Source organism: Myotis daubentonii, chromosome 3, assembly GCF_963259705.1.
Source record: "Myotis daubentonii chromosome 3, mMyoDau2.1, whole genome shotgun sequence".
Classification (NCBI taxonomy): Eukaryota; Metazoa; Chordata; class Mammalia; order Chiroptera; family Vespertilionidae; genus Myotis; species Myotis daubentonii.
The window spans coordinates 205,288,887-205,312,284 of NC_081842.1; the positions used below are offsets into that span (position 1 = coordinate 205,288,887).

General features: G+C 58.4%; 1 protein-coding gene across 1 annotated transcript in view; it reads left to right on the plus strand.

Annotated features, from left to right (window-relative positions):
• The first annotated feature begins 2,905 nt into the window (after positions 1 to 2,905).
• Positions 2,906 to 23,398, plus strand: part of MYOM3 (myomesin 3) — a 54,229-nt gene continuing 33,736 nt past the window's right edge. Inside the window, exons 1-14 of the mRNA XM_059690825.1 lie at positions 2,906 to 3,086; positions 7,108 to 7,286; positions 7,478 to 7,558; positions 8,538 to 8,697; positions 9,640 to 9,797; positions 14,302 to 14,397; positions 16,221 to 16,309; positions 17,800 to 17,844; positions 18,296 to 18,436; positions 19,796 to 19,957; positions 20,244 to 20,385; positions 21,492 to 21,691; positions 22,311 to 22,364; positions 22,743 to 22,870. Of these exons, the coding sequence (XP_059546808.1) occupies positions 7,126 to 7,286; positions 7,478 to 7,558; positions 8,538 to 8,697; positions 9,640 to 9,797; positions 14,302 to 14,397; positions 16,221 to 16,309; positions 17,800 to 17,844; positions 18,296 to 18,436; positions 19,796 to 19,957; positions 20,244 to 20,385; positions 21,492 to 21,691; positions 22,311 to 22,364; positions 22,743 to 22,870 (1,617 nt within the window). The 5' untranslated portion in view covers positions 2,906 to 3,086; positions 7,108 to 7,125. The remainder of the gene's footprint in view (positions 3,087 to 7,107; positions 7,287 to 7,477; positions 7,559 to 8,537; positions 8,698 to 9,639; positions 9,798 to 14,301; positions 14,398 to 16,220; positions 16,310 to 17,799; positions 17,845 to 18,295; positions 18,437 to 19,795; positions 19,958 to 20,243; positions 20,386 to 21,491; positions 21,692 to 22,310; positions 22,365 to 22,742; positions 22,871 to 23,398) is intronic.

The following is a 23,398-nucleotide window of genomic DNA, read 5'->3' on the forward strand; positions in this document are numbered from 1 at the left end:
ACAAGGCCCAGGTCTGTGGGTACAGGTACCAGAATTGGGATTTAAAAACCAAGATTTGCATGACTTCAAGTCTAACCTTTGCATAGCCTCCTGACCTAAGGGTTGGCTGTGTTCACAATAAGGCACATCAGGGCCGGCCTGTGAGGAGGGGTGTGGTCAGCAGACGGGTGGGTAGGAGAAGGCTCTCAGCGGCCCTGGGGTCATGCAGGTGTCGGTGGGGCTCTCATTAGCAGACACCTGTCTCCTGGGTGCAGGCCCTGCGCTGCAGGCTTCAGGTTTCCTAAATGAATCTTTGCAATCAGATTGCAAGGCAGGAGTCACTGACCCCACTGCACAGATATGGTTAGCGACTTCCCGCGGCCACACAGCGAGCAAGTGGTGGCCCGCCCACCAGGCTGCCTCGGGGGGAGGGTTGCAGGACCAGTCCAAATGCTTGTCTCCTGCTGGATGGGAAGCCCGCGCTCCTCTTTGCTGTGTGTACACCGTCACATCCACCCTCCCAGTGAATGTGTAGATGTGGGTCTCGGGAAGCCCTTAGGTTGGCTCAATACAAGATGGGAGAGAGCTGCCAAGTGTTCCCCCCAAAAGATGCTCTTAACACTGCACCAGGGGGGAGGGAGAATGCCTAGAAAGGGGATTTCGGCCTCGCGTTGCTGCCCCGCTGTCTGGCCCCGCGGACTCAGGACTGGTGACCCGCTACTGACCAATCTGCCCGGGACTCGTGTGCACCGTGTCTGGTTCCTCCAGCGTCACCGCTATGAAGGAAGTGGTTCAACCGTGAGGTTTCCCGGGCAGCTGACAATCTGAAACAATTCTGTCTGCAGAATGCTCAACGTGACCCCCTGCTGATGGGAGTATCTTCGAATACCAATCCCTTCAGGCCCAGAAAGCTTGTTCCTTTCTGTAGTGAAATGAACTGTGAAGGTGTCTAAACCACGTTTCTTTTCTTTTATTTATTTATTTATTTATTATTTTTTTATAATATATGTTTATTGATTTCAGACAGGAAGGGAGAGGGAGAGAGAGATAGGAACATCCATGATGAGAGAGAATCATGGATTGGCTGCCTCCTGCACATCCCCGACTGGGGATCGAGCCCACAACCGGCATGTGCCCTTGACCGGAATCAAACCCGGGACCCTTCGGTCCACAGGCAGATGCTCCATCCGCTGAGCCAAATCGGTTAGGGCTAAACCACTTTTCTTGAATCAGTGAATATTCAAAGAGAGCTAAAGCTGAAGCCTGTACAAAAAGCTTATCCTATAACATGTGCCATACTATACAAACTTCTGCTTTTGTCAGTCCTTAACACCTATCTCTCTGAATTTTCATGAATTTCTATTTCACAACAATGATTATTTTATACTAGAGGCCGGGGTGAATGAAATTTGTGCATGGGGGAGGGGGTCCCTTAGCCTGGCCTGCAACCCTCTCCAATCCAGGACTACTAACTGCTCACCTGCCTGCCTGCCTGATCGCCCCTAACAGTCTCTGCCTGCCAGCCTGATCACCCCCTAACTGTCCTCCCCTGCCAGCCTGATCACCCCCTAACTGCCCTCCCCTGCCGGCCTGATTGCCCCCTAACTGCTCTCCCCTGCTGGCCTGATCCCCCCTTACCGCCTCTGCCTTGGCCCCCACCACCATGGCTTTGTCTGGAAGGATGTCCGGAAGATGTCTGGTCTAATTAGCATATTACCCTTTTATTAATATAGATACACTGGCAGCAGCATACAAATAAAATAGTATAAAAAGTAAAAAAAAAAAAAAGAAAAGAAAGAAATGGGCAGGAAACTGAGATTTTGGCTGAGAAATCACTTGTGTTCTCTCTCTCTCTTTCTCTCGCTCCCCCCACCCCCCAATGAGAGGCCCCAAGGCACCAGAAAGAGTGACAGGCACAGTGTTGCTGGGCCCCTGAGGCCCAGGACGGGGCCAGGGACAGCCTTCCCCAGACCTGGTCATCCCCTAGACCTGGCTCAGGGGTACCTCCCTGATCTCCCCTGTTGTAGCTGCCTGTCTCCATCTAGATGCCTCCACATCATGGTCTTATCTTACTCACATCTGCCTTCTCAGTGGCCACCAGGCCTGGCATAGGGCAGGTATGACCACTGTGAGGGAAAAGGATTGAGAGGGGGAGGGTGTAGGAAGGTTGGGAGGAAGGGTCCTGAGGAATTTGGACAGTGAAGAAGATGTGGCGTCCCCACTCCCTTCTGCCTGTGCCACGTCCCCCCACACACATGACCGTGACCACACAGGCGCTGGGTGAGTAGCTGCTGGGGGTGGTAGAGAGACAAGAAGCCACACACCACGGCTGGTGTAGCTCAGTGGTTGAGCGTCAACCTATGAACCAGGAGGTCATGGCTCAATTCCTGGTCAGGGCACATGCCTGGGGTGTGGGCTTGATCCCCAGTACAGGGAGTGCAGGAGGCAGCCGATCAATGATTCTCTCTCATCATTGATGTTTCTGTCTCTCTTTGTCTCTCCCTTCCTCTCTGAAATCAATATATTAAAAAAAAAAAAGCCACATACTTCCATTTTAGCCAGTGATAACTCTGAGCACATGCCTTCCACTGTCTTCGTGAAGTGAGGGTGCCCATCTCACTGTCCTTGTTTTTTAGGAGGGAATTAGATCAGAGGGGCTGGTGTCTTCCCCAAGGCCCTGGTCAGCGGGGGGAGAATTCAGATCAGAACTCCCGGCAGCTGGGAAACTCCCCTGATCCGCTCTCCATACAACCAGCCTGAGCTGTTCCCTCCTTCCACTCTCATGGGGGCTGGAGTTGGGCCGGAGGGACCCAGCCGGGACCCAGCCCGGACCCAGCCGAGCAGGAGGAGCCACTGGGGAGGCCGGGTGGGTGGGGACAGCTCCACCTGTTGCCGCTGCCTGAGCAATGCTGGCCGGAGGGAGCAGCCCGTCCCTCACAGTCCCCGTCCATTGTCATCGCTGTCTCAGCTGCTATATTTAAGGCCGTGCCGGCTCCAGGATCACACTCTCCTCCCGTCCCCACTGAGCCCAGGGCAAGAAGACACCAGGCATCCTCCGTCCTCTGGACTCTCCTCCCCAGAGACGCCCAAGTGGACAGGCTGCCGCTGTAAGCACCTCCAGGGACAGGGTGGGAGGGACCCTCCAGGGAGCCAGGCCCTCACTTCTCACTGGGAAGTGGTGTATGGGGTGTGGGGGGTGGGGGGTGGGGTGTGTGGGGTGTGATGTGTGTGATGTATGTGATGTGGGGTGTGTGGTGCGTGTGTGATGTGTGTGATGTGTGTGGGGTGTGTGGTGTGTGGAGTGTGGGGTGTGTGGTGTGTGGTGTGTATATGATGTGCGTGGCGTGGTGTGTGTGTGTGTGTGTGATGTGTGTGTGTGTGTGTGATGTGTGTGATGTGTGTGGGGTGTGTGTGGGGTGTGTGTGGGGTGTGTGTGATGTGTGTGGGGTGTGTGTGATGTGTGTGGGGTGTGTGGTGTGTGGTGTGTATATGATGTGTGTGGCGTGGTGTGTGTGTGTGTGTGTGTGTGTGTGTGATGTGTGTGATGTGTGTGGGGTGTGTGTGGGGTGTGTGTGGGGTGTGTGTGATGTGTGTGGGGTGTGTGTGGGGTGTGTGTGATGTGTGGCATGTGTGTGGGGTGTGTGTGGGGTGTGTGTGATGTGTGTGGGGTGTGTGGGGTGTGGTGTGTATATGATGTGCGTGGCGTGGTATGTGTGTGTGTGTGTGTGCTGGAGAAGGAGCTGCTGGGAGATGTGGAAAGAGAGGGAGACATGTGCTTAGGCAGCACCCAGTGAAAGGGGGAGGGGAGCCTAGACATCTCCCTCCCCCCCTGCTGTGCGTCGGGGTCTTCTGAGCTGAGCCCCTGTGATGCGAAAGCTGAGAAACAAAAGGCCCCTGGGGGTGCCTGGGGGTGAGGCGCCTGCATGGCAGGGGCAGGGGGGCTGCAGGCCCAGCAAACCTAGGCCGTGCCCGGTCCTGCATGACAGCCCCGGCGACAGTGAGAGCCAGCCCGCTGGGCCCAAGCCACAGGCCAGAGGGCGCTCACCCAGCCTGGTTCCCTGGCAGGAAACTGAGGCCCAGAGAGGGCAGAAATGGTCTCCGTTGCTCAGAGCAAGGTCAGAGTTCCTGCCTCTGAGACGCTGGTGGAGCCAGGGCAGGAGGACTGACAGGCTGTCTCTGCTCCGCCAGCAGGGCCCACACAAAGCTGCACCCCCTCCCCCCCACTCCTCCCCCCAACACCTCTCCTCCCCTCCTGAGGACGGGGAGAGGCGCCTTGCCCCTCAGAGGGCCGTGCAAAAGCAGGCTGAGGCTTGGGAGGCAAGTGGCCATGTGCAGGACCTCTAGCCCCAGCTTTGCCCCCCCCCCACCAGAGGGTGGCAGGGGGTGTTTCTCACCAGCCCTCACCCCACAGACCCCTCCCCGCCAGGCACACACAGCACCTGGGAAGAGGGCAGGGGAGGCTGTGCTCCTGATGCTTAATCCTGAGCTCAGTCAGCGCTTTAAAAAGCACCGATGGCTCATCCGCTAAAGCGGGCATCTGGTTTCGGGGAGGCCCAGGAGGTCAGGGATGGGGGCCAGGCCCACCCGCTGTGCTAATTGGGACGGAGCATGGGGAAGGGAGCCAGCCACTGACGCCAGGGAACGTGAAACCGCAGCGGCTGGGGCCAGGGCCACGGTGTCCCGGGAAAGCCGCCCCCCCACCCCCACCCCCACCCCCAGGTGGTACCTACAGCTCTCCTCTCGGCTGTGAGGAGCAGAGAGCAGGAGACAGCCGTTCTCTGGGTGAGGCAGACCCTCTTCCTCGGGGCGACCGGATGGGAACCCACGGGTGCTGCCCTGTTACGTTCAGCCGAGGTCAGGGCATGAGGCCGAGGAAGCTCCGGGGCAGCCGTGGCCCCAGCAACACCCCTCCGTGGTCCAGTCCCTCTTGGGGGCTCTTTGTGGACACACAAAAGGAACAAACCTTCAGGAACTGGGAGGCCTCAGTGAGTGCCCACCAGGGGTGGCCTTTGGCGCCTGAGCCCCTGACACCCCACACAGGCCTCAGGCCCAGGGTCCCGGGGAGGCCAGTGGGCCCTCCTGCCATGAACTTAGAGATGTGGTCACTCAGGTGCCCTGTTCACACCAGGTCAGAACACACACACACACACACACACACACACACACACACACGCACACCCCTGGGGGGGCGGGGCCAGGACCCCCAAAGCTGGGCCTCGTGGAAGCAGGCAGCACCAGGCTGAAGTGTTAGCCTCGTCTGCTTGCTTCTTCCTGTCCAAGGTCTGCATCAGGTCCAAGCCGGGCAAGGACCCTCCCAGGTCAGAGGCCTGCCCCCCAGAGCCTCCACCTGGAGAGCATGTCAAAGCCGTTCAGGGAACTCTCCAAGCATCCCAGAGCCTCGGCCTCAGAGGGGCCTCAGGGGGGCACGGCCTCAGCGCAGGGCCTCCTCACCTCTCTTGGATTCGCTCCCTGATCCCTGAGCCTCTTTCAGACCAATTTGATCCAACCCCACTGGGCACCACCTGGGGCCCAGACCTGAGCCTCGGGAATACAAGGGGGACCCCACTCCATTGTGACCCCCTTACAAGAAGAAAGGCCATGTGGCCCACTGTGTCCCCAGCCTCGGCCCAGGCCTGGCCCTGAGTCGATATGTGGCCTGGAGGTCGGGAGAGCTGAGTGGGGCAGACCCGGTGCCAGTCGTGGCCCCACCACTGCCTGCTGAGTGGCCTTGGGCAAGCACCTCCCCTCCTCACAAGTAAAGTGGCTGATGGCAGTGCCACCGTGTGATTTGGATTGTTGAGGGACCGGGATCGATGCATCTGAAAACGCGTAACATGCGGCCTGGCCCACAGTGAGCACGTGCTGTGGTGACTTTTAATTCATTTACAACCTTGTTGAAGGTCAAGGTGCACAGATAGGAAGTAATTAAATGGTGAGAGGAGGCATTTTTTTAATCAGAGCTAACTTGTCAAGTCCAGATACAAAGTACAAAAGGAATTAGAGGAGGGGAAGTCTAAGCCAGCGGTCGCCAACCTTTCGGACCTCATGGACCACCAGTGTCCACGGACCACCGGTTGGCGACCACTGTTCTAAGTGGCCTGCAGTTTTTCAGCAGCGCTTAGAAAAAATAACGTCAATGTCTATCACTTATAAGTACCCACTATGCGCCGGCCACTCATCAAACCTCTACAACCACCTGAGAGGTCGATAGACCCATTTTATAGATGAGGAACCAAGTCATAGAGCCGCAGTTCTCAACCTGTGGGTCGCGACCCCTTTGGCGGTCGAACGACCCTTTCACAGGGGTCGCCTAAGACCATCCTGCATAGCAGATATTTACATTACGATTCATAACAGTAGCAACGTTACAGTTATGAAGTAGCAAGGAAAATAATTTTATGCTTGGGTCACAACATGAGGAACTGTATTTAAAGGGCCAGAAGATTGAGAAACACTGTCATAGAGTCTTGCCCAAGGTCACACACTTGTAAACTGTTATGAGAAGCTGTGATCACAGTGGGGAGCGGGGCGGGGGGGGGGGGCGGGCTGGCCCCAGAGTCTCCACACTCAGCCTTCCTGCTCACTGACGCTCACTTACGCATGCTCGCATGCTCGGGTTGGGCTTTGAAGTGTGACTGAAAAAACAGCAGGAGGAGAAGATGCTCCAAGTGAGGAAACCAGTGAAGGCTGCGGGGTAGGACTGCGTGTGGCGAAAGCAGGGAGAGCAGAGCAAGGACAGCTGCCCATCCTGGGTCTAGAACACCCCTTGGACATCACAGCCATCAATCATCTGGGAAGCTGGGGCCCAGGGAAGGCAAGGTCTTGCCCCAGGTCACACAACGAGGCAAGGACAGAGTTGCGACTGGAAGCCTGATCCCCAAAGCGGGGCTCTACTCACTCAGCTGGGGAACGCGGGGGGGTGGCGGATAAGCCAGGCTCGGGGCACAAAGTCTGCCTCCGTCACCTTGGGCGAGTCCCTCTCCCTCTCAGGCCTCCGTTCCCCTGCCTGCCCACTGGAGAGAGAACCTCCCACCCCGCCACCCACCAACCTCCCCGAGATTCTGGGACCACGTGGGGAAGGGATGGGCCCACGCCTGGTGGAGTGACCCTGCGGCCTTGGCTTGGCAGGTTGTCGTTTTCGCAGCCATGACTCTGCCCCACAGCCCTGGAAATGTGGGGGAGCCCCAGCCCCCCCAGGCTGTGGAGGTCCACAGGGTGGAACGCCGCCAGGAGGAGGAGCAGAAGGAGCAGCGGCAGCACAGCCTGCACATGGGCTCCTCGGTGCAGAGGCGGACCTTCCGCAGCAGGTGGGAGCATCAGGGACCCCGCCCCGGCCACTGCCCTACCCCTGGGGTCCCTAGTCTGAGGGAGAGGCTCCAGTCTGAGGGGGAAGGCACAGCCATGCCTCCTGGTTGCTGGGGTGGAGGTGGGTAGCTGCAGCCCTAAACTCGGGGAGCCCCAGCCAGACCCCCGCCATTGCCTCTCTTTCCCGGGTCAGTGAGGAAGAGTACCAGTTCAGCGCCGCAGACCATGCCCTCGCAGCCGCCTTGGCCCTCACAGCCTCCTCCGAGATGTCTTGGTAAGTGAAGCAACCTTTCCAGAGAGCCATGGGCTCAAAGGGGCCATCCCATCCAGACCCCGCCTCCCTCCTGGGCTCCCACTCTGCGCTTAAAGCTGCCCAGAGTGACACATCTAGACTAAAGGGGCTAGCGAGACCAAGGTCAAAGCCCAGGATGTCTGACCACAAAGCCCACCTCGCCACCCTGAGTCCACAGGCAGTCGTGAGGGACCATCCCAGAGAGAGAGGGTGGGGATCCACCCTTCCCCAGCCGGCTGCACATGGTGCGGGAGGGGCTGGGGAGTGGAGGAGCATGTAAAGGAGCCCCCAAGTTTCAGATATGAGTCCCAAGACTGGAAAGGCCTCTGAGTGTGAGAACATCAGGGGGCCGTGCCCTGGGCTGGGAGGCCTGGGTCCTGGTCCTGGCTGACCTGAAGCAAGTCACTGAGCCGCAAGTGTCTGTCCTGTCGAATGGCGAGACTAGCCCGGCCGGTGTGTCTCAGTGGTTGAGCGTCGAACTATGAGCCAGGAGGTTGTGGTTCGATTCCCAGCCCAGGCACATGCCCACCCGCAAACAGAGCAGCAGCTGCCGGGTTGAGGCTCAGTCCCCAGGAGGGGGCCTGCCGGAGGCAGCCGATTGATAATTCTCTCTCATCATTGATGTTTCTTCCTCTCCCACTCCCTTCCTCTCTGAAATCAATAAAATATATTAAAAAGAAATAAATAAAATAAAATGGCAAGACTAATGCCTGTCCACTTAGTTGCAGTGAAAACAGGAGGGACAACGGTTTCTGAAAGGGCCTAGCAAACCATATTGAGAGCAGCTATTATGCACCTTCTGTAAGCAGGGCCCATGCACGGTATTTTGGAGGCAAGAGAGGATTAAAAGTTGCTCTTGTCCTCAAGGAGCGTAAAATACAGGTGGCAATGCTGGGCGTGGGGATGGCACTGCCCTTCCCCAATGCTGGGTCCTCAGCCACTGAGTCCTCTGTCGCCACAGGGAGGCCCAGCTGAGGCGCCAAACCTCCACCGTGGAGCTGGAGGAGCGAGGACAGAGGCGCGTGGGCTTCGGCAATGACCTGGAGAGGACGGACATCGCCTTCCTCCGGACCCAGTGGCTGCTGCGCCAGAGCCGCGACCGGAAGGCGCTGAGACGGCGGGTAAGGGGATGGGCTGGGGAACCCAGGTGCCTGAGGCCTGGGACCCATCACATGCCACCCACCTCACTCTACCCCCTTGTCTCTCTTTTTCTAAAATATATTTTACTGATTTCAGAGAGGAAGGGAGAGGGAGAGAGAGAAACATCAATGGTGAGAGAGAATCACTAATCAGCTGCCTCCTGCACACACCCTACTGGGGATCGAGCCCGCAACCCAGGCATGTGCCCTGACCGGGAATCAAACCGTGACCTCCTGGTTCATAGGTTGGTGCTCAACCACTGAGCCACACCGGCTGGGCTCTCTACCCCCTTCTCAAGAAGCAGCTGGACATCAGGAAAGAACCCCGGCCCTGGACGTGGACCTGGGTTTGAACCCCGGTGCCCCATCCCCAGCTGTGTGACCTTAGACAAGGCACTGATTCCTCCTGAGGCTTTCTTGTCTGCAAAATAGATGTCTGTGGTTGTACCAGCCCCGTGCTGAGATGTGAAGTAAATGAGACTGAGCTTCTAACGTCACTTTCCCAGGGCCCAGAACTCAGCAGGCCCTCGGGAAATCTATTCCTGAGGAATGTCAGGGGTTGAAGTCCCACTCTGTACCCCCTCCCTGGGCAGGAGAGCAATGCCCATGGTTTTCACATATTAACTCATTGGATCCTCGCTCCAGCCCCACAGGAGGGCGGGGGAATGTTATTATCAGCCATTTTGCAGAAGAGGAACCTGAGGACTTGCCTATGGTCTCACAGCGAGGAAGTGGCAGAGGTTGGCCGTGACCCCGGCCCGCTGGGTCCACAGGTCATGGGCCGCACTGCCTCTCCGATGCTGCTGAACGCTCCAGCTCCCGTGGGTCTGACTCCAGAGCCGGGTGTCGGGAGAGGTGGCCGTGAAGATGGGGGGGAGTTGGTGCCCAGGCTCAGAGCGGTCACAGACCTGCTCCTGCCTCCAGACAGAGGAGAAGGTTCGGGAGGCCAAAGAGCTGAGGGAGCTGTGTTCCGGCCGCGGGCCCTGGTTCTGGATCCCGCTTCGCTCCCACGCCGTCTGGGAGCGCACCACGGTCCTGCTGACCTGCACCATCCAGGCCTCGCCGGCACCCCAAGTCACCTGGTAAGACACTGAGGCCGGAGAGAAGGGCCCTCGCCTCATCTCTATGGTTACGTGAGTGTGAGTTCCTTACTCCCAACATCCTCCAGGAGCCCAGTCCCTCCCGCAGCAGTTCCCGCTGCCTTAGAAAAGCTGCAGCCCTGCCCAACCTCCCCCCCACCCCCCGCCCCAAACAGAGCAGCAGTTGTTGGGGAGGCTCAGAAGGGGGTATTCTTAGCTGCCTCACAGCCAGCCTGGGGCTGGAAGACTGAGCCACCAGGGAGCCAGCACTTGTAAAAATACGATTCTGGTGGCATGAGAAGGCAGCTGCTCCCAGCTGGGGATCTACAGGATTAGAGGATGATGGCAGGAGGCAGGGAAGGGGGCAGGGGAGCAGGGGAGGAGGCAGGGAGGGCAGGGGCCCTACAAGGAGGAACTCAGGCCTGGAGTGGGAACCCTACACTCCAGGCCTAGCTCTCTCTCCCTCTACTAACTCACTGTGTGATCTTAGCTACATCTCTTAATCTCTCCAGTCCTGCCTCAGTTTTCTATTCTGTAAAATGGGTTGAAGACCTCCTGTCCAGCTTGCATGTGCTGAGGATCTAATGCCACAACAATGTGGAAGCTCTCAGAACTTGAAAGGTGCTCGAAAAGCAGGAGATGTCATTCCTGGGGGGTGGCAGGTGTCTCCTGAACAAGCTGGTGGAGATGGGAGTGGGCATGGCCACTTTCGGGGTCTCGGTTCTACGACTGAAGGAGGCGTGTCCTTCACACAGCTGAGCCCACTGCTTCCTGAGTTCCCCTGCATCTAAGGCCCATTATCACTCACACTGGAAGATGAGTAAGGGTTTTCAGCCAATATTTACAAGCATACTCTGTCCCAGGCCCTGTCTCGGGCACCGTGGTATAGAAATGACTCAGACACGGCCTCCCCTGGGGGAACTCTCAGCCCAGAAGAGAAACATTGACACACAGAGAAATGAATTCATGAGTGACATTTGAGCTAAAAGCGTGAAGGTGAAGAGGAGGAAGTGGCTACCTCCACCTGGAGGATCCAGGAAGGCTTCTCGGAGGAGGTGCCACATAAGCCAGATCTAGAGGGTGAACAGACCATGGTCTAGTAGGAGAGAGAAGATAAGCACACAAAAAACGAGGTCACAAAAGAAAAAGCAACATCTAATACTTGAACCCGCTTTACGTTGACTCAGCACTTTTCTCTCATTTGAGCCTCGAGGCCACCCATGAGGGAGGGACTATTGTCCCCATTTCATAGATGAAGATATCAAGGCTCAGAGAGGCCGTGTGTCCTAGGATTCAAATTCAGGTCTTTTGCCTTCCAGCCCATAGCTCTTTCCACAGCTGAGAGAGTAGGAACGTCATAATTATAGTTCTTTTTTTTTTTTTTTCTTTAAAGCACACACAGTGCTTTAGAAGTCAGAGAAATAGAGAGCGCTTAGGCCAGGAGCACTCAAGAAAGGCATCTTGAGGGTGTTGACACTGGGGCAGGCCATTGCCAGGCGGCATTCATTCAAACAGGTGTGCCAGGCACCATGCAGGGCACTGGAATGCTGTGGGGTCCAAAGCAGTGCCTGCCTGCAAGTTTCTGGTCCCGTAGGAGGACCGCGTCCGACAGCTGGGCTGGGCCAAGTGGGGGTCAGGCCTCAGCTGTCCTGGCCCGGCAGCCAGCCCTGCCCTGCCCGCCCTGGCACTGAGGCCCACCTCGAAGACATTCTGTGGGAGCCTCTCGACAAGGGGCTCGTTTCTACCCCTGCCAGCACTGTTGCCACAGCAGGGCGACGTTGCCACAACAGCATTCCTTGTTTGTAAGGGGTGGGAGCCAGGCCAGGCCCACCTCCCGCTGCAGGGACTCAGGTGGCCTCTGTGGCTCCTGGCTTCGGGGGCTGGTTTTCCATCATCAATCACCTCCCACAGGGCCACACGTCATCCTGGGATTGGCCTCCAGAGCTCTGTCCAGGCCCCAGGAGAGACCCAGCCCCCAGGCCAGGAGGAAGATCCTGGCCCACCAGGCCTGTCAGGAGAGTCCTTGTTCAGCAATTATTGAGCACTTCCTGAATGCAGGGCCAACAACAGGGCAGGGTAGGCAAGGCCCCCGTCCGGCCATGTTAATGCTGCAGAAGCGGGCCCTGGACATGATTCTACCAGATTCCAGAATCAGTCTCCTAGGCCAGTGGTGGCGAACCTTTTGAGCTCGGCGTGTCAGCATTTTGGAAAACCCTAACTTAACTCTGGTGCCGTGTCACATATAGAAATTTTTTTATATTTGCAACCATAGTAAAACAAAGACTTATATTTTTGATATTTATTTTATATATTTAAATGCCATTTAACAAAGAAAAATCAACCAAAAAAATGAGTTCACGTGTCACCTCTGACATGCGTGTCATAGGTTCGCCATCACTGTCCTAGGCCTAGCAGCCTTAAAAATTAAACTCTAACACCAAATATGTAAAGAAAAATATAAACTTCGATAACTCTTTTATGTGGCCATCTCTAAGCCAGGCTCTGGGCTGGGCGTCTGCCCTCACTGTCTCATTTAATGCTGTTTTATGATTGGCTGCCACTTGTGATCATCAGCACAGCCCATGCCAACGAGGGCCCACTGTACAGGCAGGAGAAGCCCAGAGAGAGGGCGAGATGAGCACCGAGGTCCCTGGCGGTCCAGGTCATTCCCAGAGCTGGCCAGGCCGAGGTGTCTGGAATGTTCCGATGGGGGGGGGGGGGGGCGGGGGAGAGGGGGGGGCTGACCTTGGCCCCCAAGCCTGGGAGAGGTGGAGAGACTGGGCACGCAGAAGAGGCACCACCTCCCCACAGAAGACCTAGTTGGGTTCCTTTCAGAAGAGGGTGTAGCCTGTGGTTTATGTGGTAGAGCGTGGGCAGGGCACTGTTTGGTTGCGATGGAGACAAACAGGGCAAGGCGTGGGAGAGCCAGGTCCAAGGAAGGCAACACACTGAGGCCAGGGTGCCCTCTCTCGGCTGAGGCCTGCTGTTAACTGCAACCACCACTGGGGCAGACTGTCCATGCAACAGCCTCATGGTCTCAGAGAGGACCAGAGAGGGGGACTGACTTGCCCGAGGTCACACAGCAATATGTGTCAAGGCCTCATAACCTTCACAGACTTTCATCCACCAGCCCTGACTCAGGCTCCAGACCTCCCGCAATGGCCTATGGACAGGCAGGGCCATCACCTCGGAAGGGAGAGCAGGACCCAGTGTGCGCAGGAGACAAGTAGCGGCATCCAGGGGCAGAGGGGACCCGCTGGGCCACCCTTGGGAATCACCTGAGAGTTTCAAACACACCGATGCCCAGGTCCCACCTCCAGAAATTCTGATTTTAATTCTGGGATGCAGCCTGGGCATGGAGAGTTTTTTGTTTTGTTTTTAATATATTTTATTGATTTTTTACAGAGAGGAAGGGAGAGGGATAGAGAGTTAGAAACATCGATGAGAGAGAAACATCGAACAGCTGCCTCCTGCACACCCCCTACTGGGGATGTGCCCGCAACCAAAGTACATGCCCTTGACCGGAATCGAACCTGGGACCCTTCAGTCTGCAGGCCGACGCTCTATCCACTGAGCCAAACCGGTCAGGGCAAGTTTTTTAATGGTTTAAATAGATAGTTTATTTTTCTTCCATAAAAGTGTCTGATGTAGACAGGGTGGGGCTGCCGTGGCAACTCGGCTCCCGGGTTACTCAGGGATCAGGCCTGGTCTTCCCTCTGCCAGACGGCAGTCATCCCGGCCACAGTCTGCCTCGGGGTGGAAGGGAGATGACACAGAAAGGGGCGGGAGCAGCCACATGACACCTGTTTTCCTTTCTGTGACAAGACTTAGTCACATGGCTACACCTACCAGAAAAAGAGGCTAGGAAAGATGCTATATAGTTAGAGGCTCAGGGGTCATTTCTGTCCCTTTAGAATCAGAGGAGAATGTCTGTAGGAGAATAATAAGTAGTTTCTGATGCAAATTCCCAAATTCTTATGTTTCAAATCTGGGCATGGAGATTTTTAAAGTTGCCTTTAGTGTTTCAAGAATCAAGATAAAGAGCCGCTGTTCTGAGGGGTCGGCAGGGAGGGAGGGAGGGATGGGGGTTCCTTCCTTGGCCACCCGCCTCAGAGGAGAGAAAATCTAGGGCCCATTCCCTGGAGGTACCCCGATATGGGGAGGAGCAGCTATCCCTAGTTACAGGCCCCCTCTTCTCTGTTCTCTGCCCCGCAGTAGAGGAATGAACTCGAGAGCATCTATAATGTTCAGGGCGCTGGAAAAAGCTTTCTACATCTTATCCCATTTAATCAGTGTAACAACCCTTCAAAGTTCGTTGCCTTGCTTACACCCATTTCTCAGATGAGAACAACCGAGGTTCAGATCAATGAAAGTGCTGCCCAGGATCACACAAGTGAGTAAGCAGCACAACGTTGAGGTTGGAACCCAGGTCCGAGAGACTCCAAATCCTTCCCGCTCTCTCGGAACCACACTGCCCGCCACAGCTCGATGCACTGTGTCTCCACAGGTACAAAAATGACATGCAAATCGATCCCCGCCTCTTCCCCCCTGGAAAGTACCGAATCACCAACAACTATGGGCTGCTGACCCTGGAGATTAGGAGGTGAGACAGAGCCATGAGCCCCAGGCCCCATACCCCTGAAGCAGGATTCCCAACCCTTCCTGGGAGCTGTTTCCTGAGCGCGCAGCATCTTCAGAAGTGTCTGGGGTGCTTGTTAAAACACCAATTCGTGGAAGGACTCTCCTCTCACCCCCAGAGATTCAGATGAAGTAGGTGTGGAGTGGGGCCCAGGAATCAGTATGTAACGCGCACCCCCATGGGGTTCCAATGCCTTGGAATACACAACGAGAAACGTGGGCCAGAGGCTAGTAGCAAGGACTGAATGCTGAGCGAGGCAAGTTGGGAGAGCTCCTTGCTGGGGGAGAGAAACCACAAATCCTTACACACACACGTGCATGCACTCACACACACACACGTGCATGCACTCACACACACACGTGCCTGGGGAAGCAGTTGGAAGGGAGAGTTAGGCCTTTCGGGAGATGGTGAGTCTAAAGGAAGGTTTTGCAGGAAGAGGCCACGTGTGTGGGGGAAGGCACGTAAGCCGTCCCCAAGTATGCATGACTCATGGGCTGCCACATGTTGATTCCTCCCAGCGCCAAGCCCTGTGCTCGGTGCTGCACAGTCAGGGGCAGCGCCCACCACTGTTCTTGCAGGGAAGCCTGTGGCAGGTGAGGAGACAGAGGCTGCGAGAGGTCAGGGTCTTGCACAGCTTTCACAGGGCAGGCCCGGGGTTTGAGCGAGTCCCTCCATCTGGGTTCCTCCCCATACACCAAACCCTCTACTTCAGGGGTCCTCAAACTACGGCCCGCGGGCCACATGCGCCCCGCCGAAAACATTTATCCGGCCCGCCGGGTGTTTATGTCGCCACTGCCTGTCCTGATTAGCTGCTGGCTCGTCCCGGGCCCTCAGTGCACATGTGTGGAATGTCTGAGGGACAGTGATCTGGCCCCCTGTTTAAAAAGTTTGAGGACCTCTGCTCTACTTCAACCAGCTGGGGCTTCAGAGACACGGGTGTGAGCCGGACGCTGATCCTACCCTCCAAAGCAATGGAGGGGCACATGGATCAACACCTGGCCGTACAATGCTACAGAGGGAGGTGTCCCTGGGCTGCGAAGCCAGGGAAGGCAGGCAGGCCTGGGGGTGGGGGGTGGGGGTGCTTGTAGAGGCAGGTGGGACTGGCCCTCAAAACAAGAGGGATTCCTACCCTGAGCTGCCAGCGGGGGGAGAGGGGACACCGAGGGGCCTCTCTGCTGGCTGATGGGTGCCAGATGGGCCACATCCTGCCAACTACTCTGTCACTAGGTGCCTCTGGGATGGAGCTGGCCCAGGCCTCCACTGCGAGCATGACAGGGTTGGCCTGGGTGGTGGGGAGACCTGGGCCTGAGATTGAGAACACCTGGGCATCGGGCCCAGTTCTGCCACGGGCTGGCAGCGTGTCTCGGCAAGCCTGTGCCCGGAGCCTGCTCCAGGCCTCTGATCTGCAGGTGTTGATGGGGGAGGCCATGCCTGGGAGAGGGCCCTAAAGCTGGTTGAATTCCAGTTGCTGTGTGACTCTGGGCTCGGCACCCAACCTCTCTATTCCTGCTGAGTCAGCAATAACCATCATCGCTCCAGAGCACTGTCACCTGAGAGGGGTTAGGTGCTGGCAGCTCCCCAGTTCCCAGAGGTGGACATGGCACGGAGGGGGCAGGGGCCAGCCCACAGGCACACGGCGTTTCAGAGGTGGAGCCGAGCCAGAGCCTGAAGTCTCCCCAGCCCCAGGTCTCCCGTTAAGCCCCACCTTTCGCACCCGCAGCTGGGGACTTGGGTTTCCCAGGGAGCCCAGCAGTCTTGGGGGGCACCTCTCCCTCTCTCCCCCTCAGGTGCACCATGGAGGACACAGGCACCTACACGGTGAAGGTGAAGAACGCCTACGGCCAGGCCTCCTCCTTCGCCAAAGTCCTTGTCCGCAGTAAGTCCTCCCGCCCCCAACAGGCCAGGCCGGCCCACAGCACACCCAGGATGAGCAGATGAGGACCTGAGTCTGCGGTCAGGCTCCAGAAAGGGCCCCGGCGCAGGGGTGTTCGGCCTGGGATCAGGTGACCAGGGCAGCCAAGGAGATGCTTGCTTCTCTGGGTTCTTTGGAGCAAGTGAGAGTCCCTGCCCTCAGCCTGCACAACCTAGGCAGCTGTCTCCGAAGAGCGCTTGTGCTGCCGGGCTGGGCTTGGGTCCAGGTCCAGCTCAGGGCCTCTGAGGGTGACCTGGCCCCGCCTGCCCTGCTGAGGGGTCTTCAGGGACGAAGGCCAAACCCTACCAACTCCCCCCTGACTCCACTGCCCCATTTGGCTGTGCCCAGAATCAAGACCAAGGTCAGACTTCAGGCCCCGCCCCCTCTGCCCGCCCATCCTCCCCTCACTTCCTCCAGATCTTGCTTCCCTCTCCATCAAGGCCAGCAACTTCGGATCCACCAGGCTTCTTCTTGGCCCCCAGACTCCAGCCAGGTTCTCACTAAGACCACCCACTGCCTGCCACCCCACCCCGCCCCTGCTCTCACCTCCATAGCATCTGGGGGGGTCCTCGCGGGAGGCCTTGGGCTGGGAGGCAGGCGCTCTATGTTCTCATCCTGAGTCTTCCACTGACTCTGTGACCTCGGGCAGCAGGTCCTGGACCTCTTCCTGGGACCAATGCCACATGACAGCTTCCGGCTGGCTGGGCGATTATACCTCAGTTTGCTCATCTGTCTGAGGGGGTTATAAGGGCACCAACCCGCAGGCCTATTGTGGAATTAAGTTAATATGTGGCACGTGGTACTTTCTATGTGACCAGAAGCGTTCTTACTATTCTCTGGTGTCTGTGCCAATATCTCTTTGGATTTCACCCTTAAGCCCCCTGATGGCTCCTTAGCACTGCCCATCCCCTAACCCCCGACCCCACCCCGAAACCCTGGTCTGACCAGGCTCTACCTCTATGAAGACTATGTGATCCTGGCCGTGAGTCGGGCAAGGGAAGGAAGCCATTTATTTATTTACTTATTTAAAAATTTTATTGATTTCAGAGAGGGAGAGAGAGAGAATCATTGACGTTGCCTCCTCCTGGGGATGGAGCCTGCAACCCAGGCATGTGCCCTGACCAGGAATTGAACCGTGAGTTCCTGGTTCATAAGTGGACGCTCAACCACTGAGCCACGCCAGCTGGGCAGGAAACCCTTTATTGAGTGCCTCTGGCTGAGGGCTTTGTTCACGTGAATTCACTTGTTCAGAACCCCACCACCACCAGGTCAGAATCGCAGTCCCCATTTTACCGAGGTAGAAACTGAGGCACAGAGGGTGAAGGAGCTTTCCCAGAGCCCAAGGGGAGCCCCTCTGTTGAGCAGGACTCAAACCCACACCAGGGCCATGCTGCCTCAATCTAGCAGGAACGTGGGTCTGAACCGCCTCAGACTCCGCGTGCTCTGCTTTTCAGCTTACCTGGGGAAGGATGCCGGCTTCGACTCGGAGATCTTTAAAAGTAAGGAGGCTGGGGGAGGGCCGAGCCTTGGGGGGGAGGGGGTCTGGGACTTCTCTTCAGGCCGCCCACAGCCCCCCTTTAGAATACAGCCGTCCATTGCCCACTAAGGAATGTCCCCATGGGTTTGCCTCTGAGCTGTTAACATTTGCAGGCTGGTTTCTGGGGGTCCCAAGGCAGCTGCTGAGTTGCCCAGTGGCCAAAACGGAGCGAAAAGGGCAAAGGCAAAAAGACAAATGGACGTGACCTTTGGGCAGTTGCTCTTTCGGCTCATCTGGTCCCACCTAGATCATCTCTCCCCCACCCCAGGACCAGGCCCCCCTCCTCATTAAAAGCACCTCAAGAACTGTGACTAGAGAGTGGGACACCCCAGAAGGGTCCTTGCTCCCACCCAAGCCCCAGGCCGGGCTGGCGGCCTCAGGAGACTTCTGTCCTCAATGTCGGACCCTCTTAGGACTGACGTTCGGCCCCAACGTGGACTTCACCTCGGTGCTGAAACCGGTCTTCGCCCGCGAGAAGGAACCCTTCTCCCTGACATGCTCATTTTCAGAAGACGTATTAGACGCGGAGCAGAACATTCAGTGGTTCCGAGACGGTAGGACCCCCGTCCCGGGCCCCAGCCTTCAGAGGCAGACGTGGAAGAGGGACTGCAGCCCTGGCTCCATGGCCAACCCTGGGCCCCGAGCATCCGTGTGGCAGGGCAGGGGGAGGCCCAGGCGTTCAGGGGCCCTCGGCCTGGGAGGAGGGAGGAAGCACTGCCCGCGGAGAGCCTGCCATGGTCAGGCCCTGGCTCAGCCCTAAGAGTGAGCGATGGCACCCACAGCCCTGGGAACAGAGGCCAAGGCCAGGGGGCAGTAGGGCACGAGGGGGTTCAGGGCAGCTTGTGACAGTCATACAGGGCTTTGCAGAGTCCGGGGGTGGGTGCTGGTGAATAAACACCACCCGGAGCTGAAAGACCCGGGTGGCACAGGCAAGGCTGCAGAAAGCTGGTCAGATACGGCAGAGAGGTGCCCGGCCTGGGAGGAGGACGGCTGGACCTCCTCCCCACCTGTGACCAGGCCCACAGCCAAAGGACAAGGAATACAGCCGCCCCCACCCCACCCCAGCACGGCAGCTCTGAGCCGGGCAGGCTGCACCTGCCAGAACAGGGGGGGCGGAGGAGGGGAGGGGCCACGAGGAGCCCCGAGGAACAGCTGCAATAACCAGTGTAGATGCTTTCCCAGCCCGTGGGTCCTCCAGAATAGAGGTGCCGACAGGAGGGAGGGGCCTGGGAGTGGGATAAAGAGCAGGACGGCCCAACAGCGTGGCCCTGGGGCAGGGCCCACGCCCTGAGTCCCAGAGCCCCTTCCTCAGTCCGCATTCCTCTCCCTAAGGTCCCACCCACTGAGTCCCCATTCTCCTCGATGACCCCTACCCCCCAGTGAACCCCCTACCCTCCTCACTGCCACCCCAGCTCTCTCAATGAGCCCCACCCCTTTTCTGAACCCCCCTCAACAAGCCCTCACTCCCTTCATTCAGTCACTATCCCCCCTCACTGAGCTCCCACCCCTTCCTAGAGCCCCAGCCCCTTCAGTGGGTCCCCGGTCCCCTCACAGAGCCCCTGACCCTCACACAGGCCCCATCTCTTGTTTTCACTTTCTCACAGAACCTCCAGCTACTCACTGAGCCACCCACCCAGCCGTTACCCTAAATCCTCATTCCCCTGGTTGAGGTCCCAAACCCCTTCCCTGGGCCCTGCCCCACCCCCAAGCCTTCTGGAGAGCTCAGTGGCCACCTTAGCAAAGCCCTGGAGGCCACCTCCCCCTCCCAGACTCCCCAGCTGAGCCTCAGGCTATCACCACGCCAGCCCCACCTCTGCCTGGACCCCCCCCCCGCCCCCCCGCAGGGCATCTGCAGGCTCCCAGGTGAGGCCAGGATCCCCCATGAGCTCACATGGGACCCCTCTCCTCATCAGGGAGGCGGATGAGGTCCTCAGGACGCCGGCAGACCCTCTATGCAGACCGCCAGGCGTCCCTGCAGGTGTCCTGCGCCTACAAGGAGGACGAGGGGCTCTACACAATCCAGGTGCCTTCTGCCCTGGGGCGCCGGGAGCAGAGCACCTACGTGTTTGTGAGAGGTGAGTGGGGGCGGGGCAGAGGGACCGCTGACGCCCAGAGACCAATTGTCCACATGCGAGGTGTAGAGTGGCCCCCAGTAGTCCCCCCACCCAGATGCTGTGGTTTGGGAGGAGGACGCTATTGTTCAGGTCCTGGTCTTCAAGATCAGCTCTGAGCCCCTGGACGGGGAATGGGAGAGGATGTTGGGCGGGCATGGGAGGGAGCCGCTGCCCAGTGGACATGGACTGGAAGAACCTCCCCATCCCCTCTCTCCCCGTCCGCCCTCTCACCCCACCCGGGTTTCAGATGCTGCAGCAGAGAACATGGGGGCCCCGGGCTCCCCCCTGAACGTCCTGTGCCTGGATGTGAACAGAGACTGCCTCATCCTGACCTGGACCCCGCCCAGTGACACGCGGGGCAGCCCCATCACCGGCTACTCCATTGAGCAGTGAGTCAGCCACCTGAGTGGAGAGTCCCTGGCAGGGAGGGTCGCCCTCTGCCTTTCGGTGAGGACAAGAATGGGGCCACGGGTGAGGGAGCCCCATGCCTAGTCTCAGAACAGGGCAGAAGGTCGACTGTGCTGCTCACTTTAGGGGCAATAAAAGGGTGTTCGGTGAAACTCTACCCTGGAGTCAGCCGCTGGCCTCTGGATTGTTTACAGTAAGGGGGTGGGGGTGAGGAAAGTGGGGGAGGGCGGGGGGGACATTAAGTGCCTGAAACCCGACACATGTGCCCGTGTTGACTGTTTCCCTTCCTGAGTGACAGACAGAGTGGCTGTGACCCCAGAGGGAGGGGCACACCAGGCAGGGGAGGCCCCGGGACACCCGCCTCCTTAGCGCCGCCAGCTCTGAGGCCCAAGCCTGACGCAACACGCAGGCCTGTCTCTGACGGGCTCGAGGACCATGTACCTGGGGCTTCGCGCCTGATCACTGCGTCCTTCCAACCCCCCCACCTAAGGGGCAGGGGGCTCCTGGGGGCCCCAATCTACAGATAAGGAAACAGATACATGGGGTGATGACGTTGCCCAAAGTCACATTGCTCATTAGCGTGGAGTCAGGTGACCACTGCCCCATCCCACCCATAATGTTGCTGTGAAGTGACCTGAGGGCACGGTGCCCAGCTCTGAGGGTCAATCTGGACCACACACGACTTCGGGCGCAGACAGCCCTCGGGTGAAAGCCTAACTCCACCACTCACGCGCTGTGGGCCTTGGGCAGGTCCTCTCCCTCTCTGAGCTGTGCATCCCTGGCTATAGAGCGACAGTCATCACACCTGACTCGCGGACTGTTGGGATTCAATGAGCTGATGGGTGTGGAGGGCACAGCACGGCTCCAGCCACCTGGGGCAGCTCCATGAACGGCATGGAAAGTTCCATCACGGGAGGTGGAGGATGACCCCCACCTCCTGGGGGCCCGAGGTTGGAGCCAGGCGTTTGAATGGGGAGCAGGACTTTAATTCGCAGGCAGCCTCGGACAGGGAGACGGCCCTGGTAGAGGCTCACACAGGGAAGGCGTGAGTCACAGGCAGGGGCTGAAGCTGGCGTCTCCCCCACAGGTGCCAGGGCGAGTCTGGGCAATGGGTGCCCTGCCATGAGGCCCCCGGCGGGACCTGCAGGTGCCCAATCCAAGGTCTCGTCAAAGGCCAGAGCTATCGGTTCCGGGTGAGAGCCGTCAGCAAGGGGGGCAGCAGCCTCCCCTCCAAGGCCTCAGAACCGGTTGTCATGGGCGACCCCGACGAAGCTCAGAGGAAGACAGGTGGGTGCAAGGCCCTGAGGGACTGACTCACCCAGGAGACGGGTGGCACAGCCCACTGCAAACCCTGATCCAAGGGCGAGCCCAGCCCTCAGGGACTCTAATCCGATGGAGGAGACAGGGCCTCAGGAGCCTCTAGTCGGTTGGAAGAAACACAGTGCGTCCTTAGGAACCCCCGGCCTGAGGGGGGGGCACAGGGGGTCTGATGGAGGAAGCACGAACCCGTCCATAGGAGATGCTAGGCTGGGGGAGGACCACAGCACCCTACAGATGCTCTCGATCGGAAGGAGGAAACAGCCCCGCCTCGGGGCCCCGGGGGAAGGGAGGGGACACAGAAGGTCTCTGACCCCAGGCACATCACGCCTCCTCTCGGTCCTCGTTTTCCCGAGAGGACAGAGCATCCCTCAAGCTCTAGAGCAGCAGTGCTCCACTTTGGACCCCTGGGAATACTGGGGCCCAGAGAGGACCTCCCTGAGGTCACACAATGAAAGGCCACGGCCAGGAACAGCGGGAGGAATCGGCACCCCTGAGCAGGGCAGGTCCTGCCCAGACCCTCCTGACCCAGCCCCCACATACCCTGCACCCCTACTTCTCCCCCAACTTGCTCCATTCTCCATCCTAGAGATCCCCTTTGACCTGGGGAACAAGATCGTGATCAGCTCAGATGATTTGGAAGGTACGTGGGAACCTCCTGATCCTTTGCCTCAAGACTCCAGCCCCCTTTATGGTTCTGGAAACTGGTCCACGAACGGCAGAGAGACGGAAGCTGTCCCTGGAGGGTGGGGGGTGTGAGGGAGGGTTTTAGTTGGAAGAGCCAGAGTTCTCAGGTGAGGGTGGCCCGTCTGGCTGTGCCCCTCGTGGACGGGGTGGGAAGTCCTAGGCAGGACATTGGGAAGCCCGCCTTCTGGCCCCAGCTCTGCCGGCCTTGCTGGGTGGCTTGGAGCCAGTTCCTGCCCCTCTCTGGGCCCCAGTATCCTCCTCTACGAAATGAGGGGCTGAGATTAGGGGTCTCTAAGGGCCCACTCATCTCTGCCCTGGATGACTCTGATTCTAGGCTTCGTGACCATCCCCTCGCCTCCAACCAATGTCCATGCCAGCGAGATCCGTGAGGCCTACGCAGTCCTGGGCTGGGAGGAGCCCAGACCCCGGGGCAGAGCTCCGCTGACATACTCCCTGGAGAAGGTAGGAGACCCCAAGGCCTGAGAAATAGACTTGCTGTGGGAGCAGGTTGTGGGGAGTCAGGGAAGTGCCGAGAGCCCCTGGCAAGGCCGTGTCCCCTGGGGAGGCCTTCAGAGCAGGGAAGAGTGGTCCCTGAGCTGGCCCTTCACAGGAGCAGGCAGGTAAATGGCCCTTTGAGGTTTCCTCCAGCCCTAGAGGCAGTTTCTGATGGCGGTGCCTGAGGCTATTCATAGAAACACACAAAATTAAGAGACACAGACAATACAACAGTAAAATCCCTGCCCCCAGTCTGGCTGGCATCGGGCCATGCATCAGGCCACACAACTCCTCTTGGCCAGAGCCATGACGGGAGGGAAGCCAGGCGGGCCTGCGCCAGCCGGGGTCATGGCGGCAGCACTCACAGGGCACGGGGCGGGGGTGTAGAGGAGGCCGTTCTCACCGGGGTAGGGTGGGAGCAGGTGTCTGGGAGGGGGCAGCTTTGTGGAGTGGATGTCACAGTGGAGAAGAGCAGTGTGGCGACAGATCATTCCA